The sequence below is a fragment of the Saprolegnia diclina genome (assembly GCF_000281045.1).
Source record: "Saprolegnia diclina VS20 unplaced genomic scaffold supercont1.19, whole genome shotgun sequence".
NCBI classification, from domain to species: domain Eukaryota; phylum Oomycota; class Saprolegniomycetes; order Saprolegniales; family Saprolegniaceae; genus Saprolegnia; species Saprolegnia diclina.
The window spans coordinates 136,505-151,327 of record NW_008246086.1 but is presented as its reverse complement, the minus strand read 5'-3'; the positions used below and the strand labels follow the sequence as shown (position 1 = coordinate 151,327).

The 14,823-nt window shown below is 58.9% G+C and overlaps 9 protein-coding genes across 9 annotated transcripts; 4 read left to right on the top strand and 5 right to left on the bottom strand.

Moving 5' to 3' along the window:
* Positions 1–80: 80 nt before the first annotated feature.
* SDRG_06844 (hypothetical protein) lies at positions 81–1,747 on the bottom strand. The gene is made up of 5 exons (XM_008612649.1): positions 1,654–1,747; positions 1,471–1,604; positions 1,004–1,427; positions 560–958; positions 81–516 (listed from the first exon to the last, which is right to left on the bottom strand). Exons 1-5 carry the CDS (start codon positions 1,691–1,693, stop codon positions 308–310), a joined length of 1,206 nt encoding a protein of 401 aa, XP_008610871.1. The 5' UTR covers positions 1,694–1,747; the 3' UTR covers positions 81–307.
* Positions 1,748–2,146: 399 nt separating this feature from the next.
* SDRG_06843 (hypothetical protein) lies at positions 2,147–3,858 on the bottom strand. Its single transcript, XM_008612648.1, has 5 exons — positions 3,614–3,858; positions 3,428–3,561; positions 2,945–3,377; positions 2,475–2,897; positions 2,147–2,427 (listed from the first exon to the last, which is right to left on the bottom strand). Exons 1-5 carry the CDS (start codon positions 3,639–3,641, stop codon positions 2,219–2,221), a joined length of 1,227 nt encoding a protein of 408 aa, XP_008610870.1. The 5' UTR covers positions 3,642–3,858; the 3' UTR covers positions 2,147–2,218.
* A 335-nt stretch (positions 3,859–4,193) lies between these two features.
* Positions 4,194–6,220, bottom strand: SDRG_06842 (hypothetical protein; the record flags this gene model as incomplete). The annotated part of the gene is made up of 2 exons (XM_008612647.1): positions 4,194–6,122; positions 6,173–6,220. The coding sequence occupies 2 exons, from the start codon at positions 6,218–6,220 to the stop codon at positions 4,194–4,196; spliced, it is 1,977 nt and encodes a 658-aa protein (XP_008610869.1).
* An 819-nt stretch (positions 6,221–7,039) lies between these two features.
* Positions 7,040–7,750, top strand: SDRG_06841 (hypothetical protein; the record flags this gene model as incomplete). The annotated part of the gene is made up of 1 exon (XM_008612646.1): positions 7,040–7,750. One exon carries the CDS (start codon positions 7,040–7,042, stop codon positions 7,748–7,750), a length of 711 nt encoding a protein of 236 aa, XP_008610868.1.
* SDRG_06840 (hypothetical protein) lies at positions 7,730–8,531 on the bottom strand. Its single transcript, XM_008612645.1, has 2 exons — positions 8,493–8,531; positions 7,730–8,438 (listed from the first exon to the last, which is right to left on the bottom strand). The coding sequence occupies exons 1-2, from the start codon at positions 8,505–8,507 to the stop codon at positions 7,803–7,805; spliced, it is 651 nt and encodes a 216-aa protein (XP_008610867.1). The 5' UTR covers positions 8,508–8,531; the 3' UTR covers positions 7,730–7,802.
* A 300-nt stretch (positions 8,532–8,831) lies between these two features.
* SDRG_06839 (hypothetical protein) lies at positions 8,832–9,818 on the top strand. Its single transcript, XM_008612644.1, has 2 exons — positions 8,832–9,467; positions 9,517–9,818. The coding sequence occupies exons 1-2, from the start codon at positions 8,839–8,841 to the stop codon at positions 9,692–9,694; spliced, it is 807 nt and encodes a 268-aa protein (XP_008610866.1). The 5' UTR covers positions 8,832–8,838; the 3' UTR covers positions 9,695–9,818.
* Positions 9,801–11,240, bottom strand: SDRG_06838 (hypothetical protein; the record flags this gene model as incomplete). The annotated part of the gene is made up of 3 exons (XM_008612643.1): positions 9,801–10,998; positions 11,052–11,108; positions 11,162–11,240. The coding sequence occupies 3 exons, from the start codon at positions 11,238–11,240 to the stop codon at positions 9,836–9,838; spliced, it is 1,299 nt and encodes a 432-aa protein (XP_008610865.1). The 3' UTR covers positions 9,801–9,835.
* A 1,182-nt stretch (positions 11,241–12,422) lies between these two features.
* SDRG_06837 (hypothetical protein) lies at positions 12,423–13,534 on the top strand (the record flags this gene model as incomplete). The annotated part of the gene is made up of 3 exons (XM_008612642.1): positions 12,423–12,439; positions 12,729–13,062; positions 13,112–13,534. The coding sequence occupies 3 exons, from the start codon at positions 12,423–12,425 to the stop codon at positions 13,457–13,459; spliced, it is 699 nt and encodes a 232-aa protein (XP_008610864.1). The 3' UTR covers positions 13,460–13,534.
* Positions 13,535–13,682: 148 nt separating this feature from the next.
* SDRG_06836 (hypothetical protein) lies at positions 13,683–14,784 on the top strand. Its single transcript, XM_008612641.1, has 4 exons — positions 13,683–13,822; positions 13,869–13,925; positions 13,973–14,306; positions 14,362–14,784. The coding sequence occupies exons 1-4, from the start codon at positions 13,689–13,691 to the stop codon at positions 14,668–14,670; spliced, it is 834 nt and encodes a 277-aa protein (XP_008610863.1). The 5' UTR covers positions 13,683–13,688; the 3' UTR covers positions 14,671–14,784.
* Positions 14,785–14,823: the final 39 nt, after the last annotated feature.

The following is a 14,823-nucleotide window of genomic DNA, read 5'->3' as shown; positions in this document are numbered from 1 at the left end:
AAAGGTTGGCCAAGACAATAGCTTCCACAGAGTTGCTTGTGCAGCAACTCTACAGTACTATGTTGGGCCATTGCCCGAGGTGTCCGACTTGCGAGAGGCTGCTGCTCGGTGGGAGCCTCGAGGGAGGGCGAAACAAGGGAATACAAATTTGCCTGGCGCGATACGGACGCCGGGAATTGAAGCTGGGGCTTATGTGATGAGGAGTGACTCAGCCCCAACTAAGAAATGCCGAGTGTGCATCGACGAGACTAGGGCGATGTAGGACAGTAGAGTGCGTAAGGTCGGTGGTGGTGTAGTAGTAGTTAGCCTAGTTCTTGGCCTTCCAGACGAGGTAGTTGGTATCGCCGAGCTTGCGCGGTGTCATCTTGTGCTTGGCAAAGAAGATGAGCGAGAGCACGATGCAGATGGAGCCAATGACCATGTACGCGACGCCCAAGAACGGGTTGCGGCCGCCGTACCACGACAGCGTCGAGATCACGAGCGATTTCTTGCCCTCAAACGGCGTCACCGCAAAGTCTACATACATACGTGATCGCTTATAGCAGCATGGGCAACGTACTCGACGAGACGAGGAAGCGCAGCACCGTGCCCTTGGGCAAGTCCGTGTTGATCTTGCCGTAGAGCTTGCGAAAGTTGGGGAGGCCGGCCGTGCGCATCCACACGATGAAGCGCTCCGTCTCGACGCCATAGAGCGGCGTCGGCGCCGTCCAGCCCGTGACGTTCAGGATCCGCTCTTGGCCGAGACGCGACGGAATCACAAAGCGGTACTTGGGGTTTTGCCACAGCATCATGTCGTCGCTCGAGAGCGTCTTGGGGTTTTCAAACTTGGTCTCAATGTCCGACTGCCACGCAAGACCCGACTGCTCCATGAGGTTGACGACTTCCTTGCCCTTGTACGTGTCGGTTTGGCCAAGGTACTTGCCGTCCGGCGTCGTGATCGAGTTGATCCAAAAGAGATCTGAGACAACATGAGATATGGGCCCTAGGAGGTGTGTTTGCGTACCGTTGAAGAGGCTGTTGGCGATGAGGCCGCACGGGTTGAAGCGGTAGAACGCGGATGGCGCGCCCGGTGCGAGGTCCTCGGTCGAGTTGTACTTGACACCCGTGATGCCAGCCGAGCCCGTGCACGTCGAGATGGGATGTACCACAGGATCGCCACGCAGTTGCGCATCGCTCCGGGATGAGACGTACCGGCGGTGGTTCTGGTAAAAGTTGTCGAGCTGATAGTACACCATGATGGGCGCCTTCATGTCTTCCTGCAGCGTAAACTGGACAACGCAGCCGTGCTCGGTGAGGTTGAACGCGTCGCCTTCCTTGGCGTTCTTGAGGTAGCAGCCATTCGCGCTCACGTTCTGAAGCGCGACGCCGTCCGAGGCCGACGGCGTGTGCATGTTGACGCCATCGTACTGCAGCGACATCTCGACGATCTACGCCTCTAGCATCACGAGGCGTCGTAGTCTCAGCACGTACGTTCTTGTTTTCTTCAAAGAGGAAGACTCCGATCGGGATGAAGATGAGCCCGACGAGGAAGAAGGTGCCAATGACCCAGTTGGGCGTCAGAATCGGCTGCCACGCCTTCAGGCGCTGCTGCTTGAACGGCGTATCTAGCCTCGATCGTTGCATAAGCGTCCTAGGAACCGGCGGCGCCCGTACCGTCGGGCCGCTTCGAGTGCTCGGCGTCCGTGTTGCTCATCGCGTAGTGTCCAGGTCGTCCGCGTCCTGCCCTTCCCGTCGAAAATTACTGCCCGCTTTTCGAGTCGGTTGGCTTCGAACTTCGATCTCCGCCGGTCATCTCTTTTTATCACTTTATGTTTGTATATAGAGAGCATGAATGAAATAAAAAACATATTTTTCCTGCTGCCTCGGTGGCAAGCCAACTTCGACCTCTGCCTTCGACGAGCAAGTGATGATGCGAGGTGAGCATGTCCCATGGCGGCGGGTTCCGGAGCCGCTGCAAAGCCTTGCACGTCTCCTTGCGGCGTCGTAGCTCTGACGTGGCTACCTGCATCCCACCAGCCAGCGCCGCGACCCGTGCAGCGAGACGACCCGACCCGTGCGGCGAGACGACCTCTGCCACCACACTCTGGGTTCGTATCGCCACGTCTAGCATGGCAATGGCAATGGTCGCGTCGGGTCTCTCGGCGGCGTGGTCGCGCACCAATCTGTGCAGTTATTGTATTGAATGAATCGTCTTATGTAAGGGTGGTGGTGGCTCTCGCTACTGGTTGTTCTTCCAGACCAGGTATCGCGTATCGCCGAGCTTGCGTGGCGACAGCTTGTGCTTGGCAAAGAAGAGGATCGAGAGCACCATGCAGAGCGAGCCGACGGTGATGTACGCGATGCCGAGGAACGGGTTGCGGCCGCCAAACCACGACGTTGTTGACAGCACGAGCGATTTTTTGCCCTCAAAGCTGTTGACAACAAAGTCTACTCCATTGACATGAGTACAGATGACACGAGTCGAGACGACGTACTCGACGAGACGAGAAAGTCGAGCGTCGTGCCCTTGGGCAGGTCGTTCTCAATGTGCCCGTAGAGCTTGCGAAAGTTGGGGAGGCCGGCCGTGCGCATCCACACGATGAAGTGCTCGCTCTTGACGCCGAACGCGGTCGACGTTGGCGTCGTCCACGCGGTCGCGTTCAGAATGCGGGGTTCGCCCACCTTCTTCGGGATGATGTACCGGTAGTTGGGGTTTTGCCACAGATACATTTCGTTCGGCAGCTGCTGGCTCGAAGCAATGTTGTCAAACTTGGCGTCAATGTCCGACTGCCACGCAATGCCGGTTTGCTGCATGAGGTTGACGACCTCGACCGTCGCCGAGGATGGCGTCGGGTACATGTCGGTCTGCATGTAGCGCGTCCCCGACGGCGTCGTGATGCTGTTGATCCAAAACATATCTACTGGCGCCATGAGCTCATGACGCGAGAGCGAGATGGACGAGTACCGTTGAACATGCTGTTGGCGATGAGCCCACACGGGTTGAGCGCCCACGTGCCGACGTCGGGCGTCGAGTTGGTGAGCGAGCTGTACCGCGGCGTGTTCTTGGGCGACGAGCCCATCGGGTCGCAGTCCGAGAGCGACGCGGGCTGCGTGCCACGGAGCTGCTCGTCGCTGCGGCTCGCGACGTACCGGCGGTGGTTTTGGTAAAAGTTGTCGAGCTGGTAGTAGACATAGATGGGCGCCTTCATGTCTTGGTCGAGCGTGAAGCGGAGGATGCAGCTGTGCGCCGAGAGATCGAACTGGTTGCCGTCCGACTCTTTCGCGAGCTGGCAGCCCGGCGACCCGTTCGTGTTCAAGACCGTGTACCGCCCGCCTTGCGTGCCGTTCGCGGCCGTGAGCGCACCAGCGCCGTCGTACTGGATCGAGTACTCGACGACCTACGCCCCATCCCGATCAGTATCATTCGGCCAGTCAAAACGCCACGTACGCGGTCCGACTCGACGCGGAGGATGATGCCAATCGGGATAAAGATGAGCCCGACGACGAAGAAGGTGCCAATGACCCAGTTGGGCGTCAGAATCGGCTGCCACGCCTTGAGCTTCTGCTGCTTGAAGGGCGTGTCTACATGCACCGGAAGCGTCAAGGTCGTCCGGCGCGGCTAGCCTTCGTGTACCTTCGGGGCGTCGCGACTTCTCCTCCATCTGATGACAGCGATCTGAAGATGCGACCAGGACCGAGCGAATTCGAAAATAGTTTGCTTCGCGAAACCCGCCATGGTGAAACCCACGGCCGCATCCGGACGCCGCTAAATCCAGCCATGCGTTTCACCTCGTACGACAGGCAGCAGGTGCGACTGGCTGCGGACGAGCTGCAGGAGCTATGGCCCATGGCCGCCAGCGATGCCGGCGCATGACGATGACGATGAAGAGGATGATGATGACGGCTTCCGCGTCCAACGTCATCGACCTGCGACAGCGTAGTCGTCGTCGGACTAGAGTAATCGTCATCACAGAGTCCACGTATCCCATATCTTGGCGGTCGAAATAAGAACAAATAGGGCGTAGCATGATGGGCAAGCGAGCGAAGCGGGGCAAGAGCGTGGGCCAGCGTGCGCTGCCCTTGCCTAGTATGTGCACGGACTTGGCCGATGACTGCACTGCCAGAGACGGGCGACAAGAGCCAAACACTGAGGCAAGACAGGTGACGCGTAGAGAAAACACAGTATTATGGCGGGCAAGATTCGAGACAGGTGCCTACTCCGAATCGCTCGAGTCGGAGCTGCTGTCGCTGGACGACGACCCCGACGACGACGACCCCGACGACGACGACGACTTGCGGCCCGAGGACGAACTGTCCGAGCTGCTGTCGTCCGACGACGGCGCCGGCGCGTTCATGATGGCCTTGGGCGCGTTCTTGAGGTGTTCGCGGAGCTCGACCGTGAGCCCGCCGAGGCCAATCGACGTGAAAAAGTTGATGGCAAAGCGCATGCTGCGCGGGTTTTCCTTGGGGAAGAGCCCGCTGAACGTCGCGGCCATAAACTCGTCCATGAAGCGCTCCTTGAGCTTGGCGACGCCGAGGTGCTGCGCGAGCTCTTGGCAGAGGATCTTGATAAAGATACGGGACGACGACGTCGTCTCTTCCTCGCTCAGGCGAATGTACTCAAAGACCGTCCACGGCAGCGCGTCCGAGAAGAGGAGATGGGCAAAGAACTTGGCGACGTTCCGGAGCTTGTTGGTCTCGAGGCGGTGGATCGTCGCATACTGCTTGGCGAACGCATCGTCAAACGCGTTCTGGTACTCGCGCTGGATGAGGCAAAAGCGCTGCCCGAGGAGACCGTAGTAGCGCAAGTACGTGCGCTCCTGCGAGCAACACTCGATGAGCATGCCGCAGATCTCGACTTCCTGCCCGGGACGAATGTTGAGCCGGAGCAGCTTGTGCGCGCATTCTTCGTGGCTCACACTCGACATGATGGTGAGGTAGATCGTACGGCGGAGGTTCACAAGGTCCTGCTCGGAAAAGTCGTGGATCTGCAGCGTCGTCGGCGCCGCGTCGGTCGCATCCTCATCGTCCGAGTCGTCCGAGTCGCCCGACTCGTCGTCGCCGTCTTCGGCTTCAGAATCTTCGCCGAGCAGCTCCTTCTTGATTTCCTTCCACATGCGCTCGTTCTTTTCAAAGTCGGGGTCGAACCGGAAAATGTCGAGCTTGTCCTCGACATCCACCTCGTCGTCGAGACCCATCTGGTGCGTGATCTGGTCGTTGGCCTCGACCAGATCCAGCTGCTCGTGGACCGCTGGGTAGTCGGCAAACTTGCCCTTCCGGATCGCAAAGAGTCCTTCGATCGTGTACTGGACGCGCTTGTCGATCTCGCCTTCGTGGAGGATGCCACGGAAGCGCTCAAAGATCGCGCGGAGACCTTCCGGGCAGAGTTCGTTGAGCATTTGCCCGCACTCCTTTGTGAAGTTGACGGCGACTTCCACCGAGTCGTCGGTCGGGCTCGTCAAGAGGAACGTGAGCACTTCGAGCGCGAGGAGCTCTTCGACGACCTGCTGGTTGACGAGATGCGCAATGAAGCGCACGAGCGCAATCGCGACGACCTTGTCGCCACGCTTGAGCGCCCGCCGGAAGCGGTGCACGACGCGTTTCAAGAGGAGCTCGCCGTTCTCGGGCATCTTGGTGTTGATGACGGCGACAAGCGCCGCGTAAATGTGGGTAAAGCCGGGCGACGCCAACTGCGCCTTCATGATCGAGCGCACGAGGAGGCCGCGGCCGCGCACGAGGTTCTCTTGGAAGAGCTCCGGGAGGATGTTGGCAATGTTGGACACGTTGACCTTGTTGATGAGACCGTTGATGCTCTTCCGGAGCGCGTCCCACGTCATGCGCTGGTACTCCTGCGACGACTTGTCCATCTCGTCCTTCTTCATTTGCGCAAGCTTGAACGGCGGGATGTAGACGCCGCCCGTCCGGCCGCGCTTGGTGTCGTTCGTGAGAATGTCGATCGTGCGGCTCTTGGTCGGCGCCTCGGCGGTATTCGTCGACGCCGTGTTTTCCTTGTCCGCCTTGCGCGGGCTCCCACGCGACCGCAGCGGAGGGCTCAACCGCTTGCTCGGGCTCGGGCGACGGGGGCTCGTGGACGCTTTCCGGCGCTGGTTGCGCTCAGCACTGCGCTTGGGACTGCGCGGACGCTTGTGGCGCGGCGACGGCGATCGGCCACGCCGACGCCGGTCGTTCGAACGACTTCTCCGACGAAAACGGTCGCGCGATGGGCTGCGACGCTTCTCATGGCGCGGGCTTGGGCTGCGGGACGGGCTACGGCGCTTACCACGGCGCCCACTAGGGCTGCGGGACGGGCTGCGACGCTTCTCACGGCGCGGGCTCGGGCTGCGCGATGGGCTACGACGCTTCTCGCGACGCGGACTAAGATTGCGCGACGGGCTACCGCGCTGGCCACGACGGCCACTAGGGCTGCGGGACGCGCTGCGACGTTTCTCACGGCGCGGGCTTGGGCTGCGCGATGGGCTACGGCGCTTACCACGGCGACCACTCGGACTGCGGGAGCTACTACGGCGCTTTCCGTTGCCACGACGAGCACTCGGGCTGCGCGAGCTCGAGCTCGACCGCGACGACGAACGAGAGCTTCGGCGGTCCATGCGTCCTGGTCGGTCGGAGGTGCAAAAGTATGAGGTGCCCACGCTAAGGGATTTCAGCCAATCACCATCTCAAACGCAGTTTAACTTACGTTTTACTCCAAGTTCCATGGTTTTAGTCGATCTTGCCTGGCTGCGAGTCGCCACGACCGAGCGCCGAGTACAGCGCTCTGCATTTCTCCGTCTCCTGCATGGGGACTTGCCTATGCAAGTGCAAGCGTCCGGGTGCAGCCGACGCCACAGCTTGTTGCCACAACATTGGGTATTTGTATGGCCGACCGGATCATCCGAGCAAACCCTAAAACCTGTTTTCTTTTATACCTTTGAAACTCGATATTTAGAGGGCGCCCCGGAGCGCTCGTGGAAATACCTTGGTTTTTGTATGCAGTTCGGTGCGCTCCGAACCAGCTGGAGCGCCAAGCCACTTGGAATTTAGCGGAAGCCAACGACCAAGGATGACGACGGCCGCTCGCCCGACGTTCAATGCTGCCATGGGCAAGAAGAACGAGGGCGGATGGAACTCGGGTGGCCAGATCAGCATGCAGTTCTCGGCGCGCGACCTCCCGGGGCACACGAAGCTCAAGACGCGGCAGCTGGGCCAAGGCACGGCTGGCGAGCTCTCGGAGCGCGACCTCATCGGCGAGCTCACGGACCGCGAGCGCAAGTACGAAGAGGACAAGCTCAAGGAAGTCGACTTTGCGCAGCAAAAGATCATGCGGCTCAAAGACAACAAGACGCTCTTATTAAAAGGCGACGAGTGGGAAGACAGGGCGAGAGACGTGCAAACCAAGTACGACGATGCAGACGACGACGTTGGCGACAGCGAAAGCGACAGCGAGAGCGACGACGACGACTCGGACGACGAGGAGGCCGAGCTCATGCGCGAACTCGAGAAAATCAAAAAAGAACGCGAAGAAGAGCGGCTGCGCAAGGAGCAAGCCGAGCGCGACGAAGAAGAGAAGCGCGCCAAGGACGAAGTCCTCATGGGCAACCCCCTCACGAGCGCGCAGGCGCCAACCGGCAGCGCGACCATCAAGCGCAAGTGGAACGACGACGTGGTCTTCAAGAACCAGTCGCGGAACGAACCGGAGCTCAAGAAGCGCTTCATCAACGACACGATCCGCAATGACTTTCACCGCCGCTTCCTCAAGGCGTACATTCAGTAAGACGCTGTCGTCGTCGTCGTCATATATCATTATATACATGCAAGTCTCGGGTTTAAAAGACCTTGGTGATCGCCTCGCCCTTCCAGGTCGGGAGGAGCACCGCATCGCCGGCCGCGTTGACGCCCTCCACCTTGGCGTACACACCTTCTTGCTTGAGACCATTCGGCAGCTGCATGATGCACTGGCCGATCGGCATCGCGTTCTCAAAGTGACCAGTGTAGTAGCCGCCGTCCTTGAAGAGCCACTTGCCCTCGATGATGGTGTTTTGAACCCACGTGCCCACGAGTTGGCTCTTGTCGGCGGCGTACTCGTACGTCCCGTTGCCCTCTTTGATCCCCGCAATGTACGTTCCGCTAAAGATGTCGCCGTTCTTGTACATGAGCGTGCCTTGGCCGTCAATGATGTCGTTGGCCCACTGCCCGTGGTAGACGTCGCCGTTCGGGAATTGCATCTTCCCGAGCCCGTGTTTCTTGCCATCGACGTAGTCGCCTTCGTACCAAGCAATCTCCTTGACCTCGTCGTCGACGCGCTCGGTCCAAATGTACTTGCCGGGTCCGTGCTTGAGACGCGCTGCGTTCACGTCGCCCTCAAACGTGTCGCCGTTCGCGTACGTGATCTTGACCTTGCCGGGGCGGCTGAGCCACTTGAGCTCCTCCGGGTTCTCGTCGAGGTACTCGACCGTGTACTCCTATGCAAATGCCATTGCCTTAAGCCGGCTGGATCCGGCCATTGACCAACGCACCGCGCCGTCGGCCATGCTGCGCCTCGCCCGACCCGTGACCTTTCGCGAAATGATCCATCGATTGGGTTGCATATAGTGTGTCTATACTATTCGAAGTATGTGTGAAATAGTGTGAAAATGGAAAGCCCAGATAGGGTGTTCTATCCGCTGTGATGAAGCAGGCGCATGCGCCCGAGTGCAAGTGAGTGCCAAGAGTGATAAGAGAGGCCGCGGGCGGCAAGGGCTTACCTGGATGCTGCTTGGTGCCGAACGGAGCTTGAAGCAGCTTTTGGCGGCAAGATCGCGTTGCACCGTATCCGGATGGCCGCGCTTGCATGATATCCGGCACATTATTGTGATACAAGCCATGGGCAGCGACGAGCCTCCGGCCGCCAAGATCAAGAAGCCGGCCAAGGAGCTCAGCGTGCACGAGAAGGCCGTGCTCATCGCGCAAGCCAGCCGCGGTCACGCGACCAACTCGAAGCTCGCCAAGCAGTTTGGCGTCTCGAGCGCGACCGTGAGCCGTATCTTGAAGCGGAAGCACGAGTACATCACGATGGCCAAGGCCACGGACGACGATGCAGCTCGGAAGCGCAAGTTTCGCACCGACACGAACGCGCTCTTGAGCTCGCTTGTCTACAAGTGGTACCAAGAAGCGACCGGTCGGAACGTGCTCGTGACGGGCTCAATGCTCCGCGAGAAGGCGCTGCGCCTCGCGAACGAGCTCTCGATCGCCGACTTCAAGGCGTCGAATGGCTGGATGGACAACTTTCGGCAGCGCTACCACGTTGCAAGCCTCCAGACGCAGTCGAGCCTCGATGCGCTCTTTGAGAAGACCAAGCCGCCCGAGCCACCGATGCTCACGCCCGACGATCTTCCCAAAGACGATGCCCTCGATGAGGTGGCAGGCCACGACGCTGCGTTCACACACTTTATCGCACCGCCACCAACCCCGACGGCCGTGCCGGCGCAGCCAACATATACCGACTTGCTTCAGTACATCTCCTTGAAGTCGTAGCCCTTTCTGATGATGACTGCATCGTAGGCGCGTGCACGATCTCGAAGCGCAGGTGGCCGCCATGCAGGCATGGCAGACGTCGTTCGAGCGTAGCGTAGCCCAGCAGCGAGAAGAGGACGCTGCGCTCTCGGCCGCGAAAGCGCTCGCCCACGACGCGCAGCTCGCCACGATCCTCGACCTTCTCAAGCACTCGCCGTCGCTGTAGTCCATCGTAGCCTCATTTGCTATTCCACTCGACGGTACTTCACGCCACGGACAACGAACGTACACCACAACCGAGTTGACTTCGTCAGCGTCCCATCTAATAACATCCTATCCTACGACTACTACGACTACGACTATGGCTCTACCGTTTTCGGAGCAGCGACACGGCGACCGTCGCGCCGACCGCGAGGAGCGTGTAGCCGCACTGCGCAATGAACTTCCTTCTCGACGCGGCCTGGATCGCATCGTACTCGGCCTGGAGCGTCGCAAACTCTTCGGGCGTAAAGTCGTCGCCGTGGTACTTCATTGCGAGCTCGCGGATACCGGGCTGGCCAATGAGCTTGGCAAATGGGCACGCGCTCTTCGGAACGTCGGTCGGCGTCGCGAGGGCCTCGGCTTCGCGTCGGCGCAAGACCGCTTCCGCCTGCTGCTTCTCGAGCGTACTGTAGCCGGAAATGATGTCGAGCTCCTCAAAGAGCTTCATGTTGAGAAGGAACGCGAGGTTGGCTTCCTCGACCAAGCGGTCCGAGACCTCTTGGCTCACGTCGAGAGTGTCGAGGATCGAGCGGTACTTGTCCTTGAACACCTTGTGCTTGATCTTCATGTTGTTGAAGTCGTAGAACGCCGTGCCGAGCCCGTCGTGGAGGTCCATAGACTTGATGGCAATGCGCTTGAGCACTTGGCCGCCCGAGAGGTCGCCGAGGTACCGCGTGTACGCATGGGCCACCAAGATGGACGGTTCGCTCGTGCCAATGTAGTGGAGGCGCGCGAGATACTCCTTCGTCGCCCGCGTCGGCGGCGGCATGACCTTGGCCCAGTTCGGGCCAAAGAAGAAGGCGAGGTCCTCTGCAAGCGCGCTCACGCGGTTGAGCTCGGTCGGAAAGTGCAACGGGCTGTAGATCGGGTCGTGCGCTTCGAACGCGGCCCGCATCATCTCTTCGAGCTCGGTGTAAATGTAGTAGTACATGGCCAGCATACACTTGTACGCATCCCGGTTCACGCGGCCTTTGAGGAATTCGCGAATGTAGTGGACGTTCTCGGCTTCCCGATGCGATTTTTTCGTGCCGTACTTGAGGTCCTTGGCGAGGTTGACCGTCGGCGTCTTCGCCGGCGTCGGTGGCGCGACGACAGCCTCGTCCTCAAAGAGACCCCAGGTTCGCAGCTCGAGCTCGGCGCCGAGCGGCCGGTCCTGCGGCGTCACGCCCGTCTTGTGGCATTTTGTCACGAGCGCCGGGTCGACTTCCTGCCGCTTGGTCAAGCTCACTTCGTGGATGAGCTTGAAGAGGTCCGTCATCTGCGTCGCCACTATATATCGTGCATTGATGAGCCTACTAGTCGTCACGATGGTTGAGGTTTACAGGGGTTGTCCTCGGCGTAGTGCGCCTCGGGCGCCGACGGGTCGGCGAGCGTAGTACCTACAGAGGGCCGCGTCCATGAGCTACGCAGTCAATTAGGAGGATGCGTCTACCAGCCATCGCCGAGGCGTCCCCATCGTGGAACGTCTTGGGCTCGAGGGGCGGTGCGTCCATGGCGGCGAGGCTGGGCATGCTGCTGTCCCGGCGCAGAGCGAGTGCGAAAATGCAGTCGAGAGCATGGTCGTCGGTGTGACGCGCGCACGCTGATTGGCTGCATTCTGGCTGCGCGCCCCGTGATTGGTGCATTGTCGCAAGTTGGGTGTCGGGCCGAGAACGTGGCGGGAAAAACACGCGCCCCCAAAAAAACGTGTTGAAGCTGCTCGGCCGACGACAGCCAGTGTCTCCTAGTAGGTCGCTTATCGTCGACGAGGAATGCTTTTGTCGAGAAAGAAAGTTCGAGTGTAAGCTTCGTCGACCTTTGGTTTGGTGTCGAAGCGGGAGGATCGGGCGCGCTTGAAGGGACTTGAAGCCGCAAGAGGAGAGGGAGTTTCGCAGGCTGTCTCGAGACAACAATTGCTGCGCACCATCGAATGCTTGAAAAGACACGCAGACGGCCGCATACCCTCCCATCTATCATTCGTCGTTCGTCATTGGCAGAAGCAGATCGGCCATGGGACGTAGCCAAGCTGTTGTTCGATCGTCGGGTCGGGAGTAGCCTGGCATACAAACCGTGCGCGATTCGAAAACGATCGAGTCTGTCTCAGAGCTGAGTGAAAAAGGCTGGCAGGCTCGCTTCTAGGTCACGTTGTCGCTTTGAGAGGGGTGTACATCGCTCCGTTCGATGCATTCTTCCTCCAGCAATCTATCAAGAAGGACCGAATCCCCGGACTCTGCAAGACAAATATGTACTGTACCGGTACATGTATGGACTGAGACCGCTCCCAATTGGTACTGGCACTGACACCAGGGACTGTACGGTATTGGGTTTCTTTTTCAGAAAGGAAATTGCACCGTCCAATGCTGGCACAGGGGGTTCTGGCGCGTTTTTAATAGCAAAGAAATTCGAATTGTTAGACAATCACACCACGCATCCAGCACAACAACAGACGTTGGGCGTCGCCGCACGGCACCCAACAGACTTGCTGGTAAAATGGTGGTGTGTAGGGTCTTTAGGATTGTCCGTTGTGGTGAGTGGATTGTACATAAGGTTATCTCTGGATAGGTCAAGCCAAGCCTGGACAATGCAAGCGTACATCGCTTGAGCGTATTCCAAACGATTGCTAAGTTATTATGAAATTACTACCTGCAAGATGAGGGGTACAGTGTACAGTTCACGGGATATATTCTCGACACTTTCTCGACGGTCCATAGCAGATGTTTCTCGACCGTGGGTGCTGTCCTGTGTCACTCGTCCCAGAGCTTCGTCCCAGGGGAAAGGTGCTTGCAAGTCTTCGTGGGATGTCCGACTAGTGTGCGCCAACGCGGTGGCTGTAGCGCACGCACTTGACACATGTAGTATCGCACAACACTTGGGACTGTAGTTTGCAGCATATTCTCGACAGGCTGTGGACTGCCCATACATATGTGTTGCCGACCCCACGTGTTGCAACAGGAGGCTGCACAAATTGTGCTGATTAGTACAGGGAAAATTGCCAATCTCTCGAATCCATCTACCTCTAGCAACGTTCCGCCGCTGCTGCTTGCACTCTACGCCCTCTACAAGTCGCGCCTCGCGTACGCCAACGACGCACAGCCAGCGATCATTCGCTTCGCCTACATTGTACCTCTGGTCATCTTTTCCGGCTCGTTCGCCTTCCACTCGACGCTCACGTACGCAGGCCAGCTCCTTGACGAGCTCCCCATGATGTACGGAACCCTCTTCTTTCACTACATCAGCCTCCGGTACCATCCAACGATGAAGTGGGTGCTCATCGCCTTTGCCGTCGGCCTCACGATCGCTCTCTCCATCGTCGGCCACGCTCCTCTCGCGTTCCAATTTGCCTGCGGCTTTCTGGTCCATCGTCAGTCTCAGTATTGCATCCACTGATGCATTGGATGGGTAGACAGTCGCGCTCGTCGTGCGAAGCATCGTCCTGCACCGCCGGCACAAGGACGTGAGCGAGACGCGGCTCTTGCAGCTCGGCGCGCTTTTGTACGCGGGAGGGTTTGTACTCTGGATCGCCGACCAATTGTTTTTTCCGTCGGCCAAGCCGCTGCACTTGCACGCGATCTGGCATCTCCTCTCGGGGGCCGGGACGTTTGTGTGGATTCAGTTTGCGTGCGCGTACGAGTTGAGCATGCACGAAGGGCGTCTTCGCGTCCGCAAGGTTGCGTGCATCTTGCCCTACTGCGTCCGATCGAGTGCGCCGTCCCACTGGACCGAGGCGGAGGACGTGTACCACGCTGTTTAAAGTCACATTCGCTGAGGCCGTCGCTCTGGAAGAAGCGGAATTGGCGCTAAAACGTGTCCCTAGCCTAAATATGAGCTGATCCTGTTTTTGTTATAAATGAGAGTACGAGTAGTACGAAGGTTTACGGTCGGCGCTATGGAGTCGGTAGCCGTACAGAGTCTCATACAGTATTCCCTTGGCGCCTACAGGTCGCTTGATGACGCGAGACGGCAGGTTGAAGCTCCATCGCATGATGGCTGCACCGGCTATTAATAACGCCGTTTTTTGCACTTTGCCTTTTTTCTCATTTCGTCATCAGGCAGATCCGAGCATGGCGACGACCGAGATGGGCTACTGGGGCGCGCCGACGAGCAGCGTCGACTGGTCCGTTGCATCATACGCGTGACGCGACGACCTCAGTCTGTACTAGGTGCGAAGACAACTACGTGTGGTCCTTCTACATTGCCGAGTGGTGGAACTCGTGGAGGTTGGCCGCCGCGTTGACACCATGGCCCAATCATTTCTAATGTGTAGCAACGTGCCGCCGCTCGCCTTGGCGCTTTACGCCATGTACAAGTCGCGCCAGGCGTACGCCGACAGCGCGCAGCCAACCTCGATCCGCATCGCGTACCTCGTGCCCGTCATTGTCTTTGCCGGCTCGTTTGCCTTTCACTCGACCTTGTCGTTTGTGGGCCAAATGCTCGACGAACTCCCCATGATGTACGGCACGCTCTACTTTCACTACATTAGCCTCCGGCACAACCCGATCACGAAGTGGGTCCTTATCGCGTTTGCAATCGGGCTCACGCTCATGATGGCCTTCTTCCCCGAGTCGCCCATGCCCTTCCGCGTTGCCTACGGCACGCTCGTACGTCATAAAGAAGAGCACAAGGCGACGACGCTAACATACGACTGCTGCGTAGGTGGCCGCGCTTCTTGCGCGTAGCCTTTTGTTCAACGTCAACCACGAAGATGTCGGGCACACGCGCTTGTTGCAGCTCGGCGCGGTCTTGTACGTGGCTGCATTTGGCCTTTGGCTGCTCGACCAGCACTTTTGCGCGACTGTCAAGCCATTGCAGCTCCATGCCTTGTGGCACCTCCTCTCGGGGACCGGCACGTTTGTGTGGATTCAGTTTGCCTGCGCGCACGAGCTCTCGCGCAGCAAGAAGACGTTGCGCGTCCAGCGCATTGGCGCCATCCTGCCGTACACGACGGCCCACACGGCCAAGTAATAGCCCTAGGTCATAGCTGCCACTGGTAACAATTTTGGATTCATTTTTCCAATACCCTCATTTGTTGCAGACACTACCATCAGCTACCGAGCTTGAACTGGTCGCCAAACGTATCACGTCAGATAGGACGCTTCGGTCTCGTTGTCGTGATCG